We start from the raw sequence: 19,057 nt of genomic DNA on the forward strand, positions 1-19,057 counted from the left end.
CGGAAACAGAGTAACACCTCTAGGAGCCTGTTGTTGAGGTCCAGACCTGACAATAGGACATCGTTTAACGAGACGCCTTCACATTTGGCGCTTGAGTCGAATACCACTCTTATCTGACCTGGCTTCTTAGGATGGTACACTCCGAAGATGGGTAAGTACCAACACTCTTCTGAATGCCGAAGTGCAGGTGCAATCTCCACGTGGTTGTTCTGGAATATCTTCCCCATGAAGGTAAAGAAATGATCCTTCGTCTCAGGCGACTTCTGAAGCTTGTGTCCGAGGGAGATGAATCGACTGTAGACCAGTTCCCTGTTGTTGGGTAGATGTCTTCTCCGGGGTCGGAATGGTAGAGGTGTGACCCAACTGTTTGACTTGTCTTTGACTATCTCTCGATCCATGACGTCCAAGAACATCCTGTCTTCTACGGACATTGCTGTCTTGTTTTCTTCCTTCGTCTTGCAGAAAACTGCACATCCTATGTGGTCTTGTTCACCTTCACAGGCGTGGTCTTCATTGGAAGGAGATGAGAAAGGGCAAGGCAGGTGAGTGCTGCTCGGTAACTCCTTTACCAGCAGACTATTTGGACATGGTTTGAAGAGAGATGGACGTCCATTTTCTAGCGCGCTGGTGAGCATACTGTTGACTGAGGTCGGCTTGTGTGCTCCTCCTAGACAGACGTCTCCTTTTATGACCCAACCAAGGTCGAGTCTCTGTGCGTACGGAGCATTCTGGAAGCCATTGATAGACTCTCTAGACTTGTGGACTCTTAGTATATCTCTCCCCAGGAGTAAAGCTATTGGAGCTTCTGGGTCCAACTCAGGCATCAGATGAGCTATACGCTTCAGATGGGGGTGATGTATCGCCACCTCCGGTGAAGGGATCTTGGACCTGTTATCGGGAATTTGATTGAACTCCAGGATGGTTGGTAGCGATAGGCAGGTCTGGCCATCTATGGACTCCACTTTGTATCCGTTAGCTTCCCTCCCCGCCGTCTCAACGGTACCTGAACACGTCTTCAGGGAGTAGGGAGAACCGGGGCCTACAACGCTGAAGTTGTCAAAGAAGATGGACTTGGCTAAAGACCTGTTACTTTGGTCATCCAGGATCGCGTATATCTTGATCGCTTTGTCCCTGCGGCCTGCTGGGTAGATTCGACGAGGCAGATTTTTGAACAGGATCTTCCTCCCACGAGCTCTCCGCAGATCTCTGTACATTTAGAGGTGACCTCGGGGGTGCCTTCGTCAGTGTTCTTCTGTCTCCCATCATGCTCCTCTGGCTGCGACAACACTCGAGGGGGTGGTCCAGGGTGCAAGGCTGTATTGTGGTCCGTGCTGCTGCATTCTGCACATTTCACGCTAGCTTCACAGTTCCTGGCAAGGTGAGAGGTTGTGGCACAACATTTGAAGCAGATGTTATTTTCTTTGAGGAACTCTTTGCGATCCTCTAAAGACTTCTCCCTGAAGGCTCTGCATTTTGGGAGAGGATGTGGTTTCCTGTGTAGAGGACACTGCTTACTGACGTCTTGAGGTTTATTCTCTTCTGGAGGGGGCCTATTCGCCTTTTGAGGAGGACCTGTGGAAGTAATGTTAGTTTTGTGGACTGCAACTGGTGTTCTACTAGCTTTGACACCGGGGGCAGTGGGACATGACAAAGTGAAGTCGAAGCTAGGGTCATTTCTGATTTTAGTTTGTTGGGCGACAAAATCTACAAACACTGTAAAAGGGGGGAATGGTACGTTATGAGTCTGTTTATAACGTTAACCATATGTGACCCACTTATCTACTAGGTTGTCAGGAAGTTTTTGAACGATCGGATTGACACCCCTGGCGGTGTCCAGGGATGCCAATACAGGTAAATCTCCCTCCGCCTGAGCCACCTGTAGCTCCGCTAACAAATCGCTTAGTTCCCTGAGCTTTTGGTAACCCTTAGACACTATTTTGGGAAAATCATCAATTCTCTTATATAAAGCATTTTCTATTGCTTCTATTGACCCATAACACTCATCAAGTCTTTCCCACACCTTGCGTAGACCTGTGTGTGGATGCTTTATATTAATGTCTCTGATTCTTTTGGCGTGTTCAGTGGACTCGCTTCCAAGCCACTTTACTTGGAGGTCTAACTCCTCGCTGTAAGAAAGGTCCAAAACTCTGATGGCATTCTGGAACGAGGCTCGCCATGACCTATAGTTCTCAGCTCGATCAGTGAACTTTACAAGTCCCTGTGTGATCAGCTCCCGGCGAGGAAGGAGCTTTACAAAGTCCATGGTGGCTTGGTTATCGCTGATACGAGCTGGTGTGTAATAGTCACGTCTAGTGTGTGGTGCATCACCATACCTGTCAGACGTTTCTGGCTTCGGATAGTCGGTATGATACCTCTCTGGAGAGGAAGGTGTCTCTTTGAGGTGGGACAGGGGTTGTACCTTCTGCTCAGCGGATCTGTGGCTTTGGCTGACATCTCCATGCTGGATGTCTTCTTGTTTGTAGAAGTTCGGGGTTGGATCATTGGTAATCGGCGTAGGCTGGTCGATGTAATGCGTGAGGGCTGTCATCTCTTCCGTGATGTTGGTTGACGTACTCTGAACCGCTGATCTAGATCTGGTCCCAGAACGTTGCTGCGTTTCTCATTATCAGGATACACCATTGCTTCCAAGTACTCTGCCTTGGCTATTGCGGCCGCTGCCTTTCTGTCGGTGGCAAGTCTTTCCAGAGACACTCGCTGACGCGCACTCACTGCTTCTTGCTCTGCTTGTCTCAACTTTAATTGCATCTCTTGCGCGGCGAAGGAGGATCTCGCTTTGGCCGCCTAGGCTTCGGCGCGAACGACTGCAGCAAGCTCTGCTATTGATGACTTGCTAGAGCCTGCTCGTGACCTCGTTTTCAGTGAGGATGTAGCGCTTCCAGACATGGTGCGCTTAGCTGTAGACTAATGAATACTTTGGCGGGAAACTGAGTCTATATGCGGACAGGCGGGAATGGCATCGTGCTTTCTGGGGGGGAGCTGGGTTCTTGTTCTCAGTGGCTGTATGCCGGCTGCTGTAATGCTCGTATGCGGTGCAGCGTGGGCATTAGCGGTCCCGTACAGTCTGTTCAACCACCGCCTGCGGCCAGGGTCCGTTTTTACTGTTCTGCCTTCCTCCACATACAATGCTGTGGAGGATTTAGCATACAGCTTAACCCTCATTCATACTCAATTAAATAGACTGTAGCGTTCTGTAATCTTGATTTAATGGTGATGGTATGAACTTGATAATGTATTAAAAACTATAACACAATTGTAATGCAGCGGCTTGCGGCATTACTGTAATGGTCTAGGGTGTGTTCTGGCTGACCATGTACCTCTCCCTCAGGTGACTGATCACATGACTGTGACATCGGCACAGGTCCTGTGCACACAGAAGTTCTGATCACATGACTGTGAAATCAGCACAGGTCCTGTGTGTGCACTGGAAGATATATAAACCCTGGTAGTTTTGAAACAGAGGTGTGAAAGGCGTGAGGCCTGTTCCCCGTGTGTGGGACACCGTGAGAGTGTGTGGCCTAGTGTGGCCTAGTGTGGCCTAGTGAGGCCTAGTGAAGCCTAGTGAGGCCTGGTGTAGCCTGAAAGGCAGAGGCTGGATCCCCGTGTGTGTGGGATGCCAGTAGCCTTGGAGGGCAAGAGGCTTGGAAGACAAGAGTCCTGAAAGGCAGAGGCTGGATCCTTGTGTGTGTAAGAGATGCCAGTAGCCTTGGAAGGTACGAGGGCTGGAGACCCCCATCTGGGAAAGCCTTAAAGCCACAGCGGTGGCAGAACCGAACTGACTGAAGCAGCTATGACCCGGCAAAGGTAAAACACTGCTTGATGTGGACATTTATATTGTTACCTTGCTGAAGCCAAGTGGACATATCAGTCACTGGAAAGGCTCTTGGACATTATATGTGTAATATGTCGGCGAGCCACTGAGATGGACTCGGTTATAAGCAGTTATGAAGTGTAATAAACTGCTGGATTGTGAAATACAGGAAAGACGTTGCATGTGTGTTTTAATTGATCCAGTAAAGCGAGTTCCCCTCAGCATGATGACTAGCGCTGCCTTACACAGTACAAAAGATGACAGTCAGTACTGGATACATTAAAGAAACTAGCACTAACATAGTGATAATACAGGTCACAGTAAACATAAGTAACTGAGGTAGATCACTGCCACAGGCTCAATTCTATACAGAATGCATCAACCTGAGTACAGTGCAAGAGGCATTAACTGAATGGTGTATCTCACAGCACAATACACTTCACTTTACAGTATTTCACACAAACTATGTAACTGTATTTGCTCTTACCAGAATCATCTGACAAGGGGAAAGTTGTAGAAAGTGAAGAGCCAGACACACACGTCTTATCTGCCCCTGAAAGCCTGGGAAAACTGATTGCAGGAACTCTTTCTCCCTGAGGAAGAAGGGGGGCGGTCGCTCTGCACACATTATTCTTAAAGGGGACAGACTCTTGTGACTATAAGAGTACTAGATGGTGGCCCGATTCTAACGCATCGGGTATTCTAGAATAGGTATGCGGCCGACCGGGCGCAATCGGCAGAGCGGTGTTTAAATTTGGCGCCAAAATCGCTGATTGGTCGAGGCCGGCAACCGCGACCAATCAGCAAAGCGGTGTTAAAATTTGGCACCTATATCGCAGATTGGTCACGGCCGGCGGCCGCGACTAATCAGCAGAGCGGGGTTTAAATTTGGCGCCAATAATGCTGATTGGTCGCAGCCAGCAAACGCGACCAATCAGCAGAGCGGGGTTTAAATTTGACCCAATAATGCTGGTTATTCGTGACAAGTAACCGCGACCAATGAGCAGAGCGGTGTTTAAATATGGTGCCAATATCACTGATTGGTCGCAGCCGGCCACCGCGACCAATCAGCGAAGCGGTGTTTAAATTTGGCGCCAATATCGCTGATTGGTCACAGCCGGTGGTTGCGACTAATCAGCAGAGAGAGGTTTAAATTTGGTGCCAATACTGCTGATTGGTCGCGGCCGGCGACCGCGACCAAACAGCAGAGCGGGGTATACATTTGGCGCCAAAATTGCTGACAGCCGCGACCAATCAGCAGAGCGTTGTTTAAATTTGGCGCCAATCTCGCTGATTGGTCGCGACTGGCGGTCGAGACCAATCAGCAGAGCGGGGTTTAAATTTGGCGGCAATACTGCTGATTGGTCGCGGCCGGCGACTGCGACCAATCAGCAGAGCGGTGTTTCAATTTGCCACCAAAATCGTTGATTCGTCGGGGCCGGCCACCGCGACCAATCAGCAGAGCGGGGTTTAAATTTACCGCCCATATCGATGATTGGTCGCGGCCGCAACCAATCAGCGTCGTATTAGTGAGGACTGGGGAGCAGCGCTGCCTGTGCGGGTACTTCCGCTGCGAGCAGCTGGGAGATGAGCGGCTGCTCGCAGCAGAAGCATCCCGACCGGCGGCGCCGCTCCTCGGTCCTCCGTTCACACTTGCCGTCGGGAGATCATAGCGCTGTTTAAATTAGGCGCCAATTTCGCTGATTGGTCGCGGTCGGCTGGCGGCCGCAACCAATCAGCATAGCGTTGTTTAAATTTGGCGCCAAGCTCGCTGATTGGTCGCGGGCAGCGTCCGCGACCAATCAGCACAGTAGTGTTTAAATGTGGTGCCCAAATCGGTGATTGGTCGCGGGCAGCGTCCGCGACCAATCAGCACAGCGGCCGAAGATCGCGACCAATCACCGATTTGTGCGCCACATTTAAATAGCGGCCGCGACCAATCACTGATCTTGCAGAAACATTTAAACACCGCTGTGCTGATTGGTCGCTGACGCTGCCCGCGACCAATCACCGATTTGGGCGCCACATTTAAATAGCGTCCGCGACCAATCAGCACAGCGGTGTTTAAATGTGTCTGCAAGATCGGTCATTGGTCGCGGGCGCTATTTAAATGTGGCGCCCAAATCGGTGATTGGTCGCGGGCAGCGTCCGCGACCAATCATCACAGCAGTGTTTAAATGTAGCGCCCAAATCGGTGATTGGTCGCGGACAGCGGCCGCCACCAATCAGCACAGCGGTGTTTAACTTTTGGTCCAAGATCAGTGATTGGTCGCGACGAGAGATCGCGACCAATCATCGAATCGTATTGCTGAGGACTGGGGAGCGCCGCTGCCTGTGCGGCTACTTCCGCTGCGAGAACCCGGGACATGAGCGGGCGTTCGCAGCAGACGTATCCGGCCCCGCAGCGCCGCTCCCCGGTTCTCCCTTGACACCCTAGCCGCATGGATGTCAGCGCCGCTGCCTGTACGGCTACTTCCGCTGCGAGAACCCATGACATGAGCGGGCGCTCGCAGCAGAAGTATCCTGACCCGCAGCGCCGCTCCCCGGTCCTCCCTTGACACCCTAGCCGCATGGAGGTCAGCGGCGCCGGCGGTCGGGAGATGAGCGCCTCGCACCGGTCATCTCCCGGCTGCATCGCCACTGAGCTCCGTCCCGCAGATGAGCCGCTAACGGCCACCATCTATTTTCAGAAATCCCGCGGCGCTCATTGGCCGCTGCCGGACCAATGAACGACGCGGGATTTCCTGGACAGACAGACAGAAAGACAGACAGACAGACGGGATAAGACGATTATATTTATAGACTAGATGGTGGCCCGATTCTAATGCATCGGGTATTCTAGAATAGGTATGTGGCCGACCGGGCGCAATCAGCAAAACGGTATTTAAATTTGGCGGCAAGATCGGTGATTGGTCACGGGTGGCGGCCGCGACCAATCAGCGAACTGTGTTAGTGAGGACCGGAGAGCTTGTTTAAATTTGGCGATAAAATCGACCAATCAGCAGAGCGTTGTTTAAATTTGGCGCCAAAATCGCTGATTGGTAGCGGTCACTGGCGGCCGCGACCAATCAGCACAGCGGTGTTTACATTTGGCGCCAATCTCGCTGATTGGTCGCGGTCGGCCAGCGGCCGCGACCAATCAGCAGAGCGACGTTTAAATTTGCAGCCTATATCGCTGATTGGTCGCGGCCGGCCACCGCGACCAATCAGCAGAGCTGCGTTTAAATGTGCCGCCCATCTCGCTGATTGGTCGCGGCCGGCCACCGTGACCAATGAGCAGAGCGGCGTTTAAATTTGCCGCCCATCTCGCTGATTGGTCGCGGTCGGCCACCGCGACCAATCAGCCGAGCGGCGTTTAAATTTGCCGGCGATATCGCTGATTGGTCGCAGTGGCCGGCCACGACCAATCAGCAGAGCGGCGTTTAAATTTTCCGCCTATCTCGCTGATTGGTCGCGTCCGGCCACCGTGACCAATGAGCAGAGCGGCGTTTAAATTTGCCGCCCATCTCGCTGATTGGTCGTGGTCGGCCACCGCGACCAATCAGCCGAGCGGCATTTAAATTTGCCGGCGATATTGCTGATTGGTCGCGGTGGCCGGCCGCGACCAATCAGCAGAGCGGCGTTTAAATTTTCCGCCTATCTCGCTGATTGGTCGCGGTGGCCGGCCGCGATTAATCAGCAGAGCGGCGTTTAAATTTGCCGCCCTTCTCGCTGATTGGTGGCGGCCGGCCACCGCGACCAATCAGCAGAGCGGCGTTTAAATTTGCCGCCCACCTCGCTGATTGGTCGCGGCTGGCCACCGCGACCAATCAGCAGAGCGGCGTTTAAATTTGCCGCCCATCTCGCTAATTGGACGCGGTGGCCGGCCGCGACCAATCAGCAGAGCGGCGTTTAAATTTGCCGCCCCATCTCGGTGATTGGTTGCGGCCGGCCACAGCGACCAATCAGCACAGCGGCATTTAAATTTGCCGCCAATGTCGCTGATGGTCGCGGTGGCCGGCCGCGATTAATCAGCAGAGCGGCGTTTAAATTTGCCGCCCATCTTGCTCATTGGTCGCGGCCGGCCACCGCGACCAATCAGCAGAGCGGCGTTTAAATTTGCCGGCCATCTCGCTGATTGGTCGCGGTGGCCGGCTGCGACCAATCAGCAGAGCGGCGTTTAAATTTGCTGCCCATCTCGCTGATTGGTCGCGGTGGCCGGCCGCGATTAATCAGCAGAGCGGCATTTAAATTTGCCGGACATCTCGCTGATTGGTCGCGGCTGGCCACCGCGACCAATCAGCAGAGCGGCGTTTAAATTTGCCGCCCATCTCGCTGATTGGTCGCGGTGGCCGGCCGCGATAAATCAGCAGAGCAGCGATTAAATTTGCCGGCCATCTCGCTCATTGGTCGCGGCCGGCCACCGCGACCAATCAGCAGAATGGCGTTTAAATTTGCCGGCCATCTCGCTGATTGGTCGCGGTGGCCGGCTGCGACCAATCAGCAGAGCGGGGTTTAAATTTGCCGCCCATCTCGCTGATTGGTCGTGGTAGCCGGCCGCGACCAATCAGCAGAGCGTTGTTTAAATTTGGCGCCAATCTCGCTGATTGGTCGCGGATGGCGGCCGCGACCAATCAGCAGAGCGGTGTTTAAATTTGCCGCCAAAATCGCTGATTGGTCGCGGCGGCGGCCGCGACCAATCAGCGAACCGTGTTAGTGAGGAATGGAGAGCGTGTTTAAATTTGGCGCCACATTTGCCGCCACATTTAAACACTGCTGTGCTAATTGGTCGCGGACGCCAGCCGCGTCCAATCAGCGAGATTGGCGCCAAATTTAAACAACGCTCTGCTGATTGATCGCGGTCGCTGGCCGAGATCAATCAGCAGTATTGGCGCAAAATTTAAACAACGCTCTGCTGATTGGTCGCGGCCTTCAGCCGCGACTAATCAGCGATTTTGGCGCCAAATTTAAACACCGCTCTGCATCGCTCTGCTGATTGGTCGCGGTCACCGGCCGCGACCAATCAGCAGTATTGTCGCCAAATTTAAACACCTCTTTGCTGATTGGTCGCGGTCGCGACTAATCAGCGATTTTGGTGCCAAATTTAAACACACTCTCCATTCCTCACTAACACGGTTCGCTGATTGGTCGCGGCCGCCGCCGCGACCAATCAGCGATTTTGGCGGCAAATTTAAACACCGCTCTGCTGATTGGTCGCGGCCGCCATCCGCGACCAATCAGCGAGATTGGCGCCAAATTTAAACAACGCTCTGCTGATTGGTCGCGGCCGGCTACCACGACCAATCAGCGAGATGGGCGGCAAATTTAAACCCCGCTCTGCTGATTGGTCGCAGCCGGCCACCGCGACCAATCAGCGAGATGGCCGGCAAATTTAAACGCCGTTCTGCTGATTGGTCGCGGTGGCCGGCCGCGACCAATGAGCGAGATGGCCGGCAAATTTAATCGCTGCTCTGCTGATTTATCGCGGCCGGCCACCGCGACCAATCAGCGAGATTGGCGGCAAATTTAAACGCCGCTGTGCTGATTGGTCGCGGTGGCCGGCCGCGACCAATCAGCGAGATGTCCGGCAAATTTAAATGCCGCTCTGCTGATTAATCGCGGCCGGCCACCGCGACCAATCAGCGAGATGGGCAGCAAATTTAAACGCCGCTCCGCTGATTGGTCGCAGCCGGCCACCGCGACCAATCAGCGAGATGGCCGGCAAAAGTATCCGCACAGGCAGCGCCGCTCCCCGGTCCTCCCTTCACACCCTAGCCGCTGATGTCCCCACAGTATCCGCATGGTGTTACAAAGGTCCGGACATTTGTGTTAAAAATCACTAATTGGTCGCTGGCGCTGCCCGCGACCAATCACCAATTTGGGCACCAAATTAAAATATCGGACACGACCAATCACCGATCTTGGCTCCAGATTTAAACACCGCTGTGCTGATTGGTCGCGGCCTATATTTAAATTTGGCGCCCAAATCGGTGATTGGTCGCGGGCAGCGCCAGCGACCAATCAGCGATTTTTAAAACAAATGTCCGGATCTTTGTAACACCATGCGGATACTGTGGGGACATCAGCGGCTAGGGTGTGAAGGGAGGACCGGGGAGCGGCGCTGCGGGTCGGGATACTTCTGCTGCGAGCAGTCGCTCATCTCCAGGCTTCTCGCAGCAGAAGTAGCCGCACAGGCAGCTGCGCTCCCCGGTCCTCACTAATACGATTCCGCTCCCCGCTCCTCACCAATACGATTCGCTGATTGGTCGCGCTCTCCGCACGCGACCAATCAGTGATCTTGGCGCTAAAGTTAAACACCGCTCTGCTGATTGGTCGCGGCCGCAGCCCGCGACCAATCACCGATTTGGGCGCCAAATTTAAATATCGGCCGCGACCAATCAGTACAGCAGTGTTTAAATGTGGAGCCAAGATCGGTGATTGGTCGCGGCCGATATTTAAATTTGGCGCCCAAATCGGTGATTGGTCGCGGTCACCGCCAGCGACCAATCAGCGATTTTTAACACAAATGTCCGGATATTTGTAACACCATGCGGATACTGTGGGGACATCAGCGGCTAGGGTGTGAAGGGAGGACCGGGGAGCGGCGCTGCGGGTCGGGATACTTCTGCTTCGAGCGCCCGCTCATGTCCCGGGTTCTCGGAGCGGAAGTATCCGCACAGGCAGCGCCGCTGACATCCATGCGGCTAGGGTGTGAAGGGAGGACCGGGGAGCGGCGCTGACATCCAATTGGTCGCGGCTGCTATTTAAATGTGCCTCATAAATCGGTGATTGGTCGCGGTCTTGGCCCGCGACCAATCACTGATCTTGCGGCTAAAGTTAACCATTGCTGAGCTGATTGGTCGCGGACGCTGCCCGCGACCAATCACCGATTTGGGCGCCAAATTTAAATATCGGCCGCGACCAATCACCGATCTTGGCTCCAGATTTAAACACCGCTGTGCTGATTAGTCGCGGACGATATTTAAATGTGGCGCCCAAATCGGTGATTGGTCGCGGGCAGCGTCGGCGACCAATCAGCACAGTAGTGGTTAACTTTTGCGCTAAGATCAGTGATTGGTCGGGTCCGAAGACCGCGATCAATCATCGAATCGTCTTGGTGAGGACCGGGGAGCGCCGCTGCCTGTGCGGGTACTTCCGCTGCGAGAACCCGGGACATGAGCGGGCGCTCGCAGGAGAAGTATCCCGACCCGCAGTGGCGCTCCCCGGTCCTCTCTTCTGCATGGAGGTCAGCGACGCCGGCGGTCCATCCGCTGCTACCGGCCAGGAGATGAGCGCCTCGCGCCGCTCATCTCCCGGCTGCATCTCTGTCCCGCAGATGGGTCCGGCGGTCGGGGTCCTTCTGCTGTTGCCGGCCGGGAGATGAGCGCCTCGCGGCGCTCATCTCCAGGCTGCATCGCCGCTCAGCTCCGTCCCTCAGATGAGCCGCTAATGGCCGTCATCTTTTTTCAGAAATCCTGCGGCGCTGATTGGCTGCTGCCGGACCAATGAGCGACGCGGGATTTCCTGGACAGACAGACACACAGACAGACAGACAGACGGGATAAAACGATTATATATATAGATTACTAGATGATATGCTGCTTCTAAACAACATAAACAGACAACTGGTGACCTCTACAGGTCGCAACTAGAATAACTCTATGAACATTCCATAAGCTGCTCATGAGTAGACAGAACACTGAGACTAAAAAGATGGCGCAACCCGTGATCTGGCTTTATTACTGACCGGGTCACGTGTTGCGCTGGCCAATCATAGCCATGACAATACTTGGCATGGCTGTGATGGCTCCAGAAGTGCCCACAGAGTAAAAGCTTGCTGATTGGCTGCGCTGTAGCATTTCAACAAACTCTGAAGCCTAACAGGAAAATGGACTTCCGGATAAAGTCTGTGTTCAGAGTTTGGCACCGTAACAAACCCTGAACTTTACATTTCGGGCTCACTCATCTCTAGCCCCAAGCTTTCACCCACCAGTGTCAGCATTTTTATTTTTATTATAACCTCTCTCTATACTATGAGTGACTTTAGATTGGAATATGTTTTATCATTTTTTTTAGATTCAGATGCCCATCTTTGGATATAAAAAAATGAGATTATGTGCAATAGAGAACCAATGTCTGTGCTGTGGTTGTTGCTTCCCCTTCTTATCTGCTCATCTTATCTTACTTTGTCTGGGAACTGGAAACAGTACTGGCACTGGGCACACGCAACATGTCCTGTCTGAATATTCTCAACATATTTATTCTTTTTCTCAGCTTTTCAGGTGAGTTTATAAAGAGATAGATAGAAAGATAGAGAGATATATAGAGAGATAGATAGATAGATAGATAGATAGATAGATAGATAGATAGATGATAGATAGATAGAATATTAGTTATAGGGTCCCATCAAATAAAGGTTCCCTTGTTGTGGTTGGTGGGCTCTCATGAATTGACCGATTTGTGAGCAAAGTACTTTCATTTTACAAATATTATATACTGTATAGCAGTAATGCTAACTTACTCTGGCTTATATCTTTGGTTTTGATGTAGTTTCTTGTACTTTGTACAAACAGGAGCATGGTTCCCCCTTTATGAGCTTGGCATTTCATCTATATAGTTTCCTATGGGTAGGTGTCTGAACAGTTGAGCTCCTGTCCATTACTAAACCAGAAATCCTGCTTAGTACACCATGCTTAGGTTGTGCTATCTGATTTCACATAAACATATCTAAATATTCGGAGTTCAAAAGGCATAGAAGAGAGTGGATTTCACTCACACATACAAAAAGCAAATGAACAGTTTAAATAAAAAAAAAAAAAAAATACCATAGTTGCTCCCTGCCGCGCATGGTGCTGGCTCAGCTTCTAAACCCTGCACATACAGTGTACCCACCATATGACGTACTATAATAAGTATTCACGTGTATGAGAAAACTGAAAGAGCAGAATATTATCTGAGCAATCTGGCCAACAGCAATCACATATATAAAGACAGCTTTAGAATAAAGAGGGAAGATTATGGAGTCACGAATAACAAAGCAATGGGGAAAATAAGCCCCAAGTAGAGATGTGCGGACACGTGGATGTTTGAGTTTGGTTAAATTGTCAACCAAAATTCGGTTCAGGTCTTATGTGCACTCCAAATTGTGAAAGAGTTTTCCTTAAAATAATGTTTTATAGTATCTTTAATATTTGCCTGATAAGCAGGAAGTTCCAATAAAAAGGAATTACAGCTCTACAATTTGGAGTTGTTGGGTTTATCTAGTGATTTAATTGAGAATAGTATCGGGGCATGATCAAACCAAAATTTGCTACCAATTGAGACTTTTTTTTTGTCTTGAGGTGGAAGTGGTGTCTAAGTTCTGATCTAGTATGGTGCTAAAGTCATCAAATAGTATGAGATCTCACTTTTTTTTCAATCTTTTTCATTAATTTTTTTTTTTTTTAATAAATTTTGCCTCTATCCTGCACATAAATGTTCACTAGGGTATAGTCTTTAATGATAATTTTACATTCAAGAATGTGATACCTACAATTCTTGTCCGATATTTCTGTAATGAATTGAAATAAAACCGTGTCCTTAATGGAAGTAATGACCTCAGCTTTTTTCTTATCAGAGGAGGCATAAAAGTTATAGGGAAAGTTTTTATGTTGATATTTAGGTGGGTTACTTATACAGAATGTGGCTTCTTGGAGCCCATTAATGTCTGATTTGGAAGAGTTTCCTTCCTTTCAGGCCAAGTGCCTCTTCAAAGGTCTGTTACGTCCTTTGACATCTAAAGAAAGAAATTTGACTGTGATTTGTAAATTTGCAGCAGAGTATACAGTAGGGCCAGATAACAGTGAATGTTATCAATATGTTCAAAAAGCATTCTAGAATATAATAATACAGTTAAAAGTGCAAACATCTATAATTTGTAAAAATAATATTCACACAACAGTGCAGTAATAAAAAAAAAATAAGAAAACACGTCATCTGATCCTTCTCAAAGATATGGTGGTGAAGTCTGGATCCAAAATTGAAAAAAATCCAGAGATCACCTAGAAAAAAAAGGGGTAAAGAGAGTTCGGCAGAGGTTGTATCCTGAAATGAAAAGTTAGGCATTTTCTTATCAAAAGGAATAAAAAAAAAGATGTTTTGGGACCTCTAGAGTCAGACATAGTCTCCTTTTCCTGTAGGAGGTTTTATACGGTCTCCAAAAAATATTTGTCCTTCTTCCGGATAACCATAGATTTGCCATTATGAAATATTATCAAATTTGTTGGAAAGCCACATTTATAAATGATATTGTTGGCAGTAGGACTGAAGAAATCGTAGAGAAGCTTTTCCTCACCATCCAACCTGACGGAACTGGAGAGGATCTGCAAGGAAGAATGGCAGAGGATCCCCAAATCCAGGGGTGAAAAACTTGTTGCATCATTCCCAAGAAGACTCGTGGCTGTACTAGCTCAAAAGGGGGCTTCTACTCAATACTGAGCAAAGGGTCTGAATACTAATGACCATGTGATATTTCAGTTTTTCTTTTTTAATAAATTTGCAAAAATTTCTACATTTCTGTTTTTTCAGGCAAGATGGGGTGCAGAGTGTACTTTAATGAGAACAAAAAGAACATTTTAGAATTTACCAAATGGCTGCAATGAAACAAAGAGTGAAACATTTAAAGGGGTCTGAATACTTTCCGTACCTACTGTATTGCTGCAGTAATACCTTTATGTATAAAATGTATGTCACAGTATTTTTTTTATCTTACTTCCCCTCCTCAGAGGACTTATCCATATTCCCTATGTCTGAGTGTCCGTTCCCTGCACGGAGCTCAGTGCTGGCAATAGGCGTCTCGCTGTTCCTCTGTGAATGTGATCTCCCCCGCTGATAGCAGCATTGGACCCCTCTGTCACTCGCACAGCACGGTCTGTTTCATGTTCCCTGGATAGCGGGGGCTCCTTCAGCGCAGGAAGGACTCCTTTCCACTAGTGCAGCGGTTGTTGCTCACGTCTCTGTCGTCTCCGTGATCAAGGTGAGTGCTGGAACATCTGAGCTTCCTCTGTGGTTAAGAAATCTTCCTTTGTCTTGTAGGGTCTTCATTTTCAACCCGGATGATGTCTTCCTTCTTCATTGCAGAGGTTCTTCTAACGACAGCCTTTGCGTCCAGGCTTGCTTCAGATCCAGAATCTTTTTCCACAGGTAAATTGATTTTTGCTTGAGATTTTATCGATGCTTTGGGAGAGCAGGCAGACTGCAAGCACTTTTGCCTGGGATGATTGTCTGATGCTGGAACTGACTTCTTTTTTCCTGTTTCCAGATATATTTGTAATCCAAAAGAAATGTGCAATAGTCCAGGAGGTCCAGTATAGGTTTCTAGACCAGGTGGAGGATTTTACAGGATACTTGCAGCAGTTCAGAAGTGCGCTTCCATCCAGCAGCAGCTTCAGGCCACCGTCCCGATGTTTCTCTAGTTGATGGAGCACTTTACATAATTTTCTTATTGCTGTGCCTGCCCTGTTTAACCTGTTGCTTTAAAGGTTTAAAGGGTTTGTCCATTACTTAACCCCTTAGCGACCGTCGTAACGCATTTTCACAGTGGCAGTTAAGAGTACTTATTCCTCAGCGCCGTGAAAATGCGTCGCTGAGGAATAAGGCTGTAACACCCCCCAGAGTCGGAAATTCTCCAGGGTCTCAGCTACCGGGTATACAGCAAAAAAACATGCGGGTATTGCCTGCCATGCACGAGCGATCCCCACATGTGTTTTTCGGGTGTCTAACAACCGTGAAACATGCGGGACGGGGGCTCGAGCATGTCACTCGAGCACCCGCGATACATGGTGCATACCCGAGTACCCGATGAAAACTCAAGTAGCGAGCACTTGCGCTCAAAACTAATGACAACTTATTCAATATGATGACCTAATGTTATCAAATTCTGTGTCGTACCTCTGGGTTCAAAATGTTCACTATACCCCTTGATAAAATCCTAGAGCGGGCTAGTTTCCAAAATGTGGTCACTTCTGGGGGGTTTCTACTGTTTAGGCGCATCAGGGGCTCCCGAAATGCGACATGGTGTCCACTAATTATTCAAGCAACTTTTACATTCAAAAAGTCAAATGGCGCTCCTTCCCTTCCGAACCCTGTCGTGAGCCCAAACAGTAGTTTTCCCCCACATATGGGGTGTCGGTGTGCACAGGAGGAATTGCACAACAAATTTTGGGCCCATTTTCTCTTGTTACCCTTGAAAAAATTAAAAATTTGGAGCCTAAAGTAAAATTTGTGTGAAAAAAAGTTAAATGTTTATTTTTTTCTTCCATGTTGCTTCAGTTCTTGTGAAGCACCTGAAGGGTTAATAAATTCTTGAATGTGGTTTTGAGCACCTTGAGGGGTGCAGTTCAGTTTTTAGAATGGTGTCACTTTTGGGCATATTCTGTCATGCAGACCTCTCAAAGTCACTTTTTTTTTGACGTGGACCCTAAAAAATTGTTTTTGTAAATTTTGTTGGAAAAATGAGAAATCGCTGGTCAACTTTTAACCCTTATAACTTCCTAACAAAAAAAAATTGGATTCCAAAATTGTGCTGATGTAAAGTAGACATGTGGGAAATGTTATTTATTGACAATTTTGTGTGACATATCTCTCTGATTTAAGGGCATAAAAATTCAAAGTTTGAAAATTGCAACATTTTCGTCAAATTTCCGTTTGTTTTTTTTCACAAATAAACGCAAGTCATATCGAAGAAATTTTACCACAATCATGAAGTACAATATGTCACGAAAAACAATCTCAGAATCAGGGGGATCCGTTGAAGCGTTCCAGAGTAATTACCTCATAAAATGACAGTGGTCAGAATTGTAAAATTTGGCTTGGTCATTAAGTACATAATTGGCGCCGTCCTTAAGGGGATAAATGCTCCATAGTAATTAAAAAAGAAAAAAAAATACTCACTCTTAGCAGTTAAGTACATATTGACCTTTAGGATCGCTGCTTTCAATAGGTGGCGATAGAGTTCTAGTCCTCTTCCTCTATGAAGTGACAATTTGGATATTTAATTTCCCAGAGGAGCATGCATGGTTTTTAAGCCTCCTCACTCTGACATGCCAGGCTTGACATGTCACTCTCCATTAAGGAAAAATGTTACCCCTTATACTGAGGCAAGGAATTCATAAACAGATATTTTCCTGATTTGCATAAGAGCACTACCTTCCTTTTATTTCTCTGTGGTCCGATGCCCCGTGCTCCTGGACATTTTGCACCCGCACTATATTGTAGTGCCGCTTTATTTTTCTATTTTTCTCGATAAATAGATATCAAACATCTATCTTTAACCGGTTCAGGACCGCCCACTGTACATAAACGTCGGCACTGCCCGGGCTCTGTGCAGCGCCGACGTTTAAAAACGGTGGGTGGTCCCGCAGCGCTCAGGACCCCCAGGGTCCTGCTAGCGCTGCGGTACCAGTTCAGAGCGATAGCTCTGACATGTGGCATCATGGGGACCTGAATGGATCAGGTCCCCATGATGTTAACCTGTTCCTATCTTCTAGATTCCGCGATCCATAGCGATCGCGGCATTTAAAAGATAGTAACAGCTGGTGGTCGGCGATCGGGACCCCCCACATACCTCAGGAGCGGTGGGGATCCCGGTGCTGTGACCTCTGACATCATTGAGACCTGATTGGCTCAGGTCTCGATGATGTCAGCGTCACACCAGCCAATCAGAGAGATCACCAGGGAAGTTTGTTTTAGCAACAAACTTTCCCGGGCGATCTGCCTGATAAATACACTATTTCTCCTCCGATCTCAGTGAGAGAGCAGAGGAGAAACAGTGTGACAAGAGCTGTGTCAGCCTTGCCACTGTGAAAGTAAAAAAAATAATATAAAAAAGAAAGTAAGAGTTAGGGTTAGTGAGTCTGTCAGATCAGTCAGTCCTGTCAGATCAGTCCTGTCAGATCTGTCAGTCAGTCAGTCCTGTCAGATCTATCAGTCAGTCAGTCCTGTCAGATCTATCAGTCAGTCAGTCCTGTCAGATCAGTCAGTCAGTCCTGTCAGATCTATCAGTCAGTCAGTCCTGTCAGATCTGTCAGTCAGTCAGTCCTGTCAGATCAGTCAGTCAGTCCTGTCAGATCATTCAGTCCTGTCAGATCTGTCAGTCAGTCCTGTCAGATCTGTCAGTCAGTCAGTCCTGTCAGATCTGTCAGTCAGTCAGTCCTGTCAGTCAGTCCTGTCAGATCAGTCCAGTCAGTCAGTCCAGTCAGTCAGTCCTGTCAGATCTGTCAGTCAGTCAGTCCTGTCAGATCTGTCAGTCAGTCAGTCCTGTCAGATCTGTCAGTCAGTCAGTCCTGTCAGATCAGTCAGTCCTGTCAGGTCAGTCAGTCCTGTCAGATCAGTCCCGTCCGTTCAGTCCGGTCCGTTCAGTCCAGTCAAAAAATCTAAAAATAAAATGGCCCGTCAGACTTATACCGCAGAGGAGGTGTATGCCCTGCTGTGTTCTGACACTGATGACAGCGCAATCTCAGATGGAGATGTGGATTTTGAGGGCTTTAGTAGCGGCGACACTGAGAGCTCAGAAATGAGCAGTGATTCTGGTCCATCCTCAAGCCCAAGGACCAGTACAACAATGGGGCAAATAGCGCTACTGGAGAAACGTCTCCAAATCAGGGAACACTGCCCAGTACAAGCGCTGTCCCTGCTACTAGTGAATTGGCGCACGCCAGTGTACAAGGGGCTTTGCCACATGATCTAGCATTTCCCAGATGGGAGGCTTCGGATTTGGCTGCTCCATTCAGCCCTGATTTCAACGCCACTCCTGGTATAAATGTGGAGGTGGAAGATTTTGGACCAATTCACTTTTTTAATTTGTTTTTTACAGACAGCTTGCTAGAGCATATTGTCGTGCAAACAAATTTATACGCATCCCAATTCATAAGCCAGAATCCCCGATCTTACTATGCTAGGGCAAATTTATGGACACCAACTAATGTCCCGGAAATAAAAAAATTTTTAGGACTTACATTTGCCATGGGGCTTGTTAAAAAACCGAGCATTCGATCCTACTGGTCCAACCACCCTGTTCAAGCCACCCCTATGTTTTCAGTCATTCTGCCTAGGACCCGTTATGAAATGCTCATGCGGTTTTGGCATTTTAACGACAATAGTCAATGCCTGCCCAGAAATGCCCCAGAACATGACAGGTTATATAAAATTAGAACCATCATTGAAAATTTGTCAGAAAAATTCTTAAGCCTCTACACCCCAACACAAAATATT

The 19,057-nt window shown here is 48.9% G+C and overlaps 1 protein-coding gene across 1 annotated transcript in view; it reads left to right on the forward strand.

Annotated features, from left to right (window-relative positions):
- LOC141164589 (uncharacterized) overlaps positions 1 to 19,057 on the forward strand; it is a 234,843-nt gene that overhangs the window by 181,629 nt on the left and 34,157 nt on the right. The window contains exon 9 of the mRNA XM_073650000.1: positions 14,882 to 14,989. Coding sequence (XP_073506101.1) covers positions 14,882 to 14,989 — 108 coding nt within the window. The remainder of the gene's footprint in view (positions 1 to 14,881; positions 14,990 to 19,057) is intronic.

This window comes from Phyllobates terribilis, unplaced genomic scaffold (assembly GCF_046119375.1).
Source record: "Phyllobates terribilis strain yellow unplaced genomic scaffold, ASM4611937v1 Scaffold_10__3_contigs__length_209671492, whole genome shotgun sequence".
NCBI classification, from domain to species: domain Eukaryota; kingdom Metazoa; phylum Chordata; class Amphibia; order Anura; family Dendrobatidae; genus Phyllobates; species Phyllobates terribilis.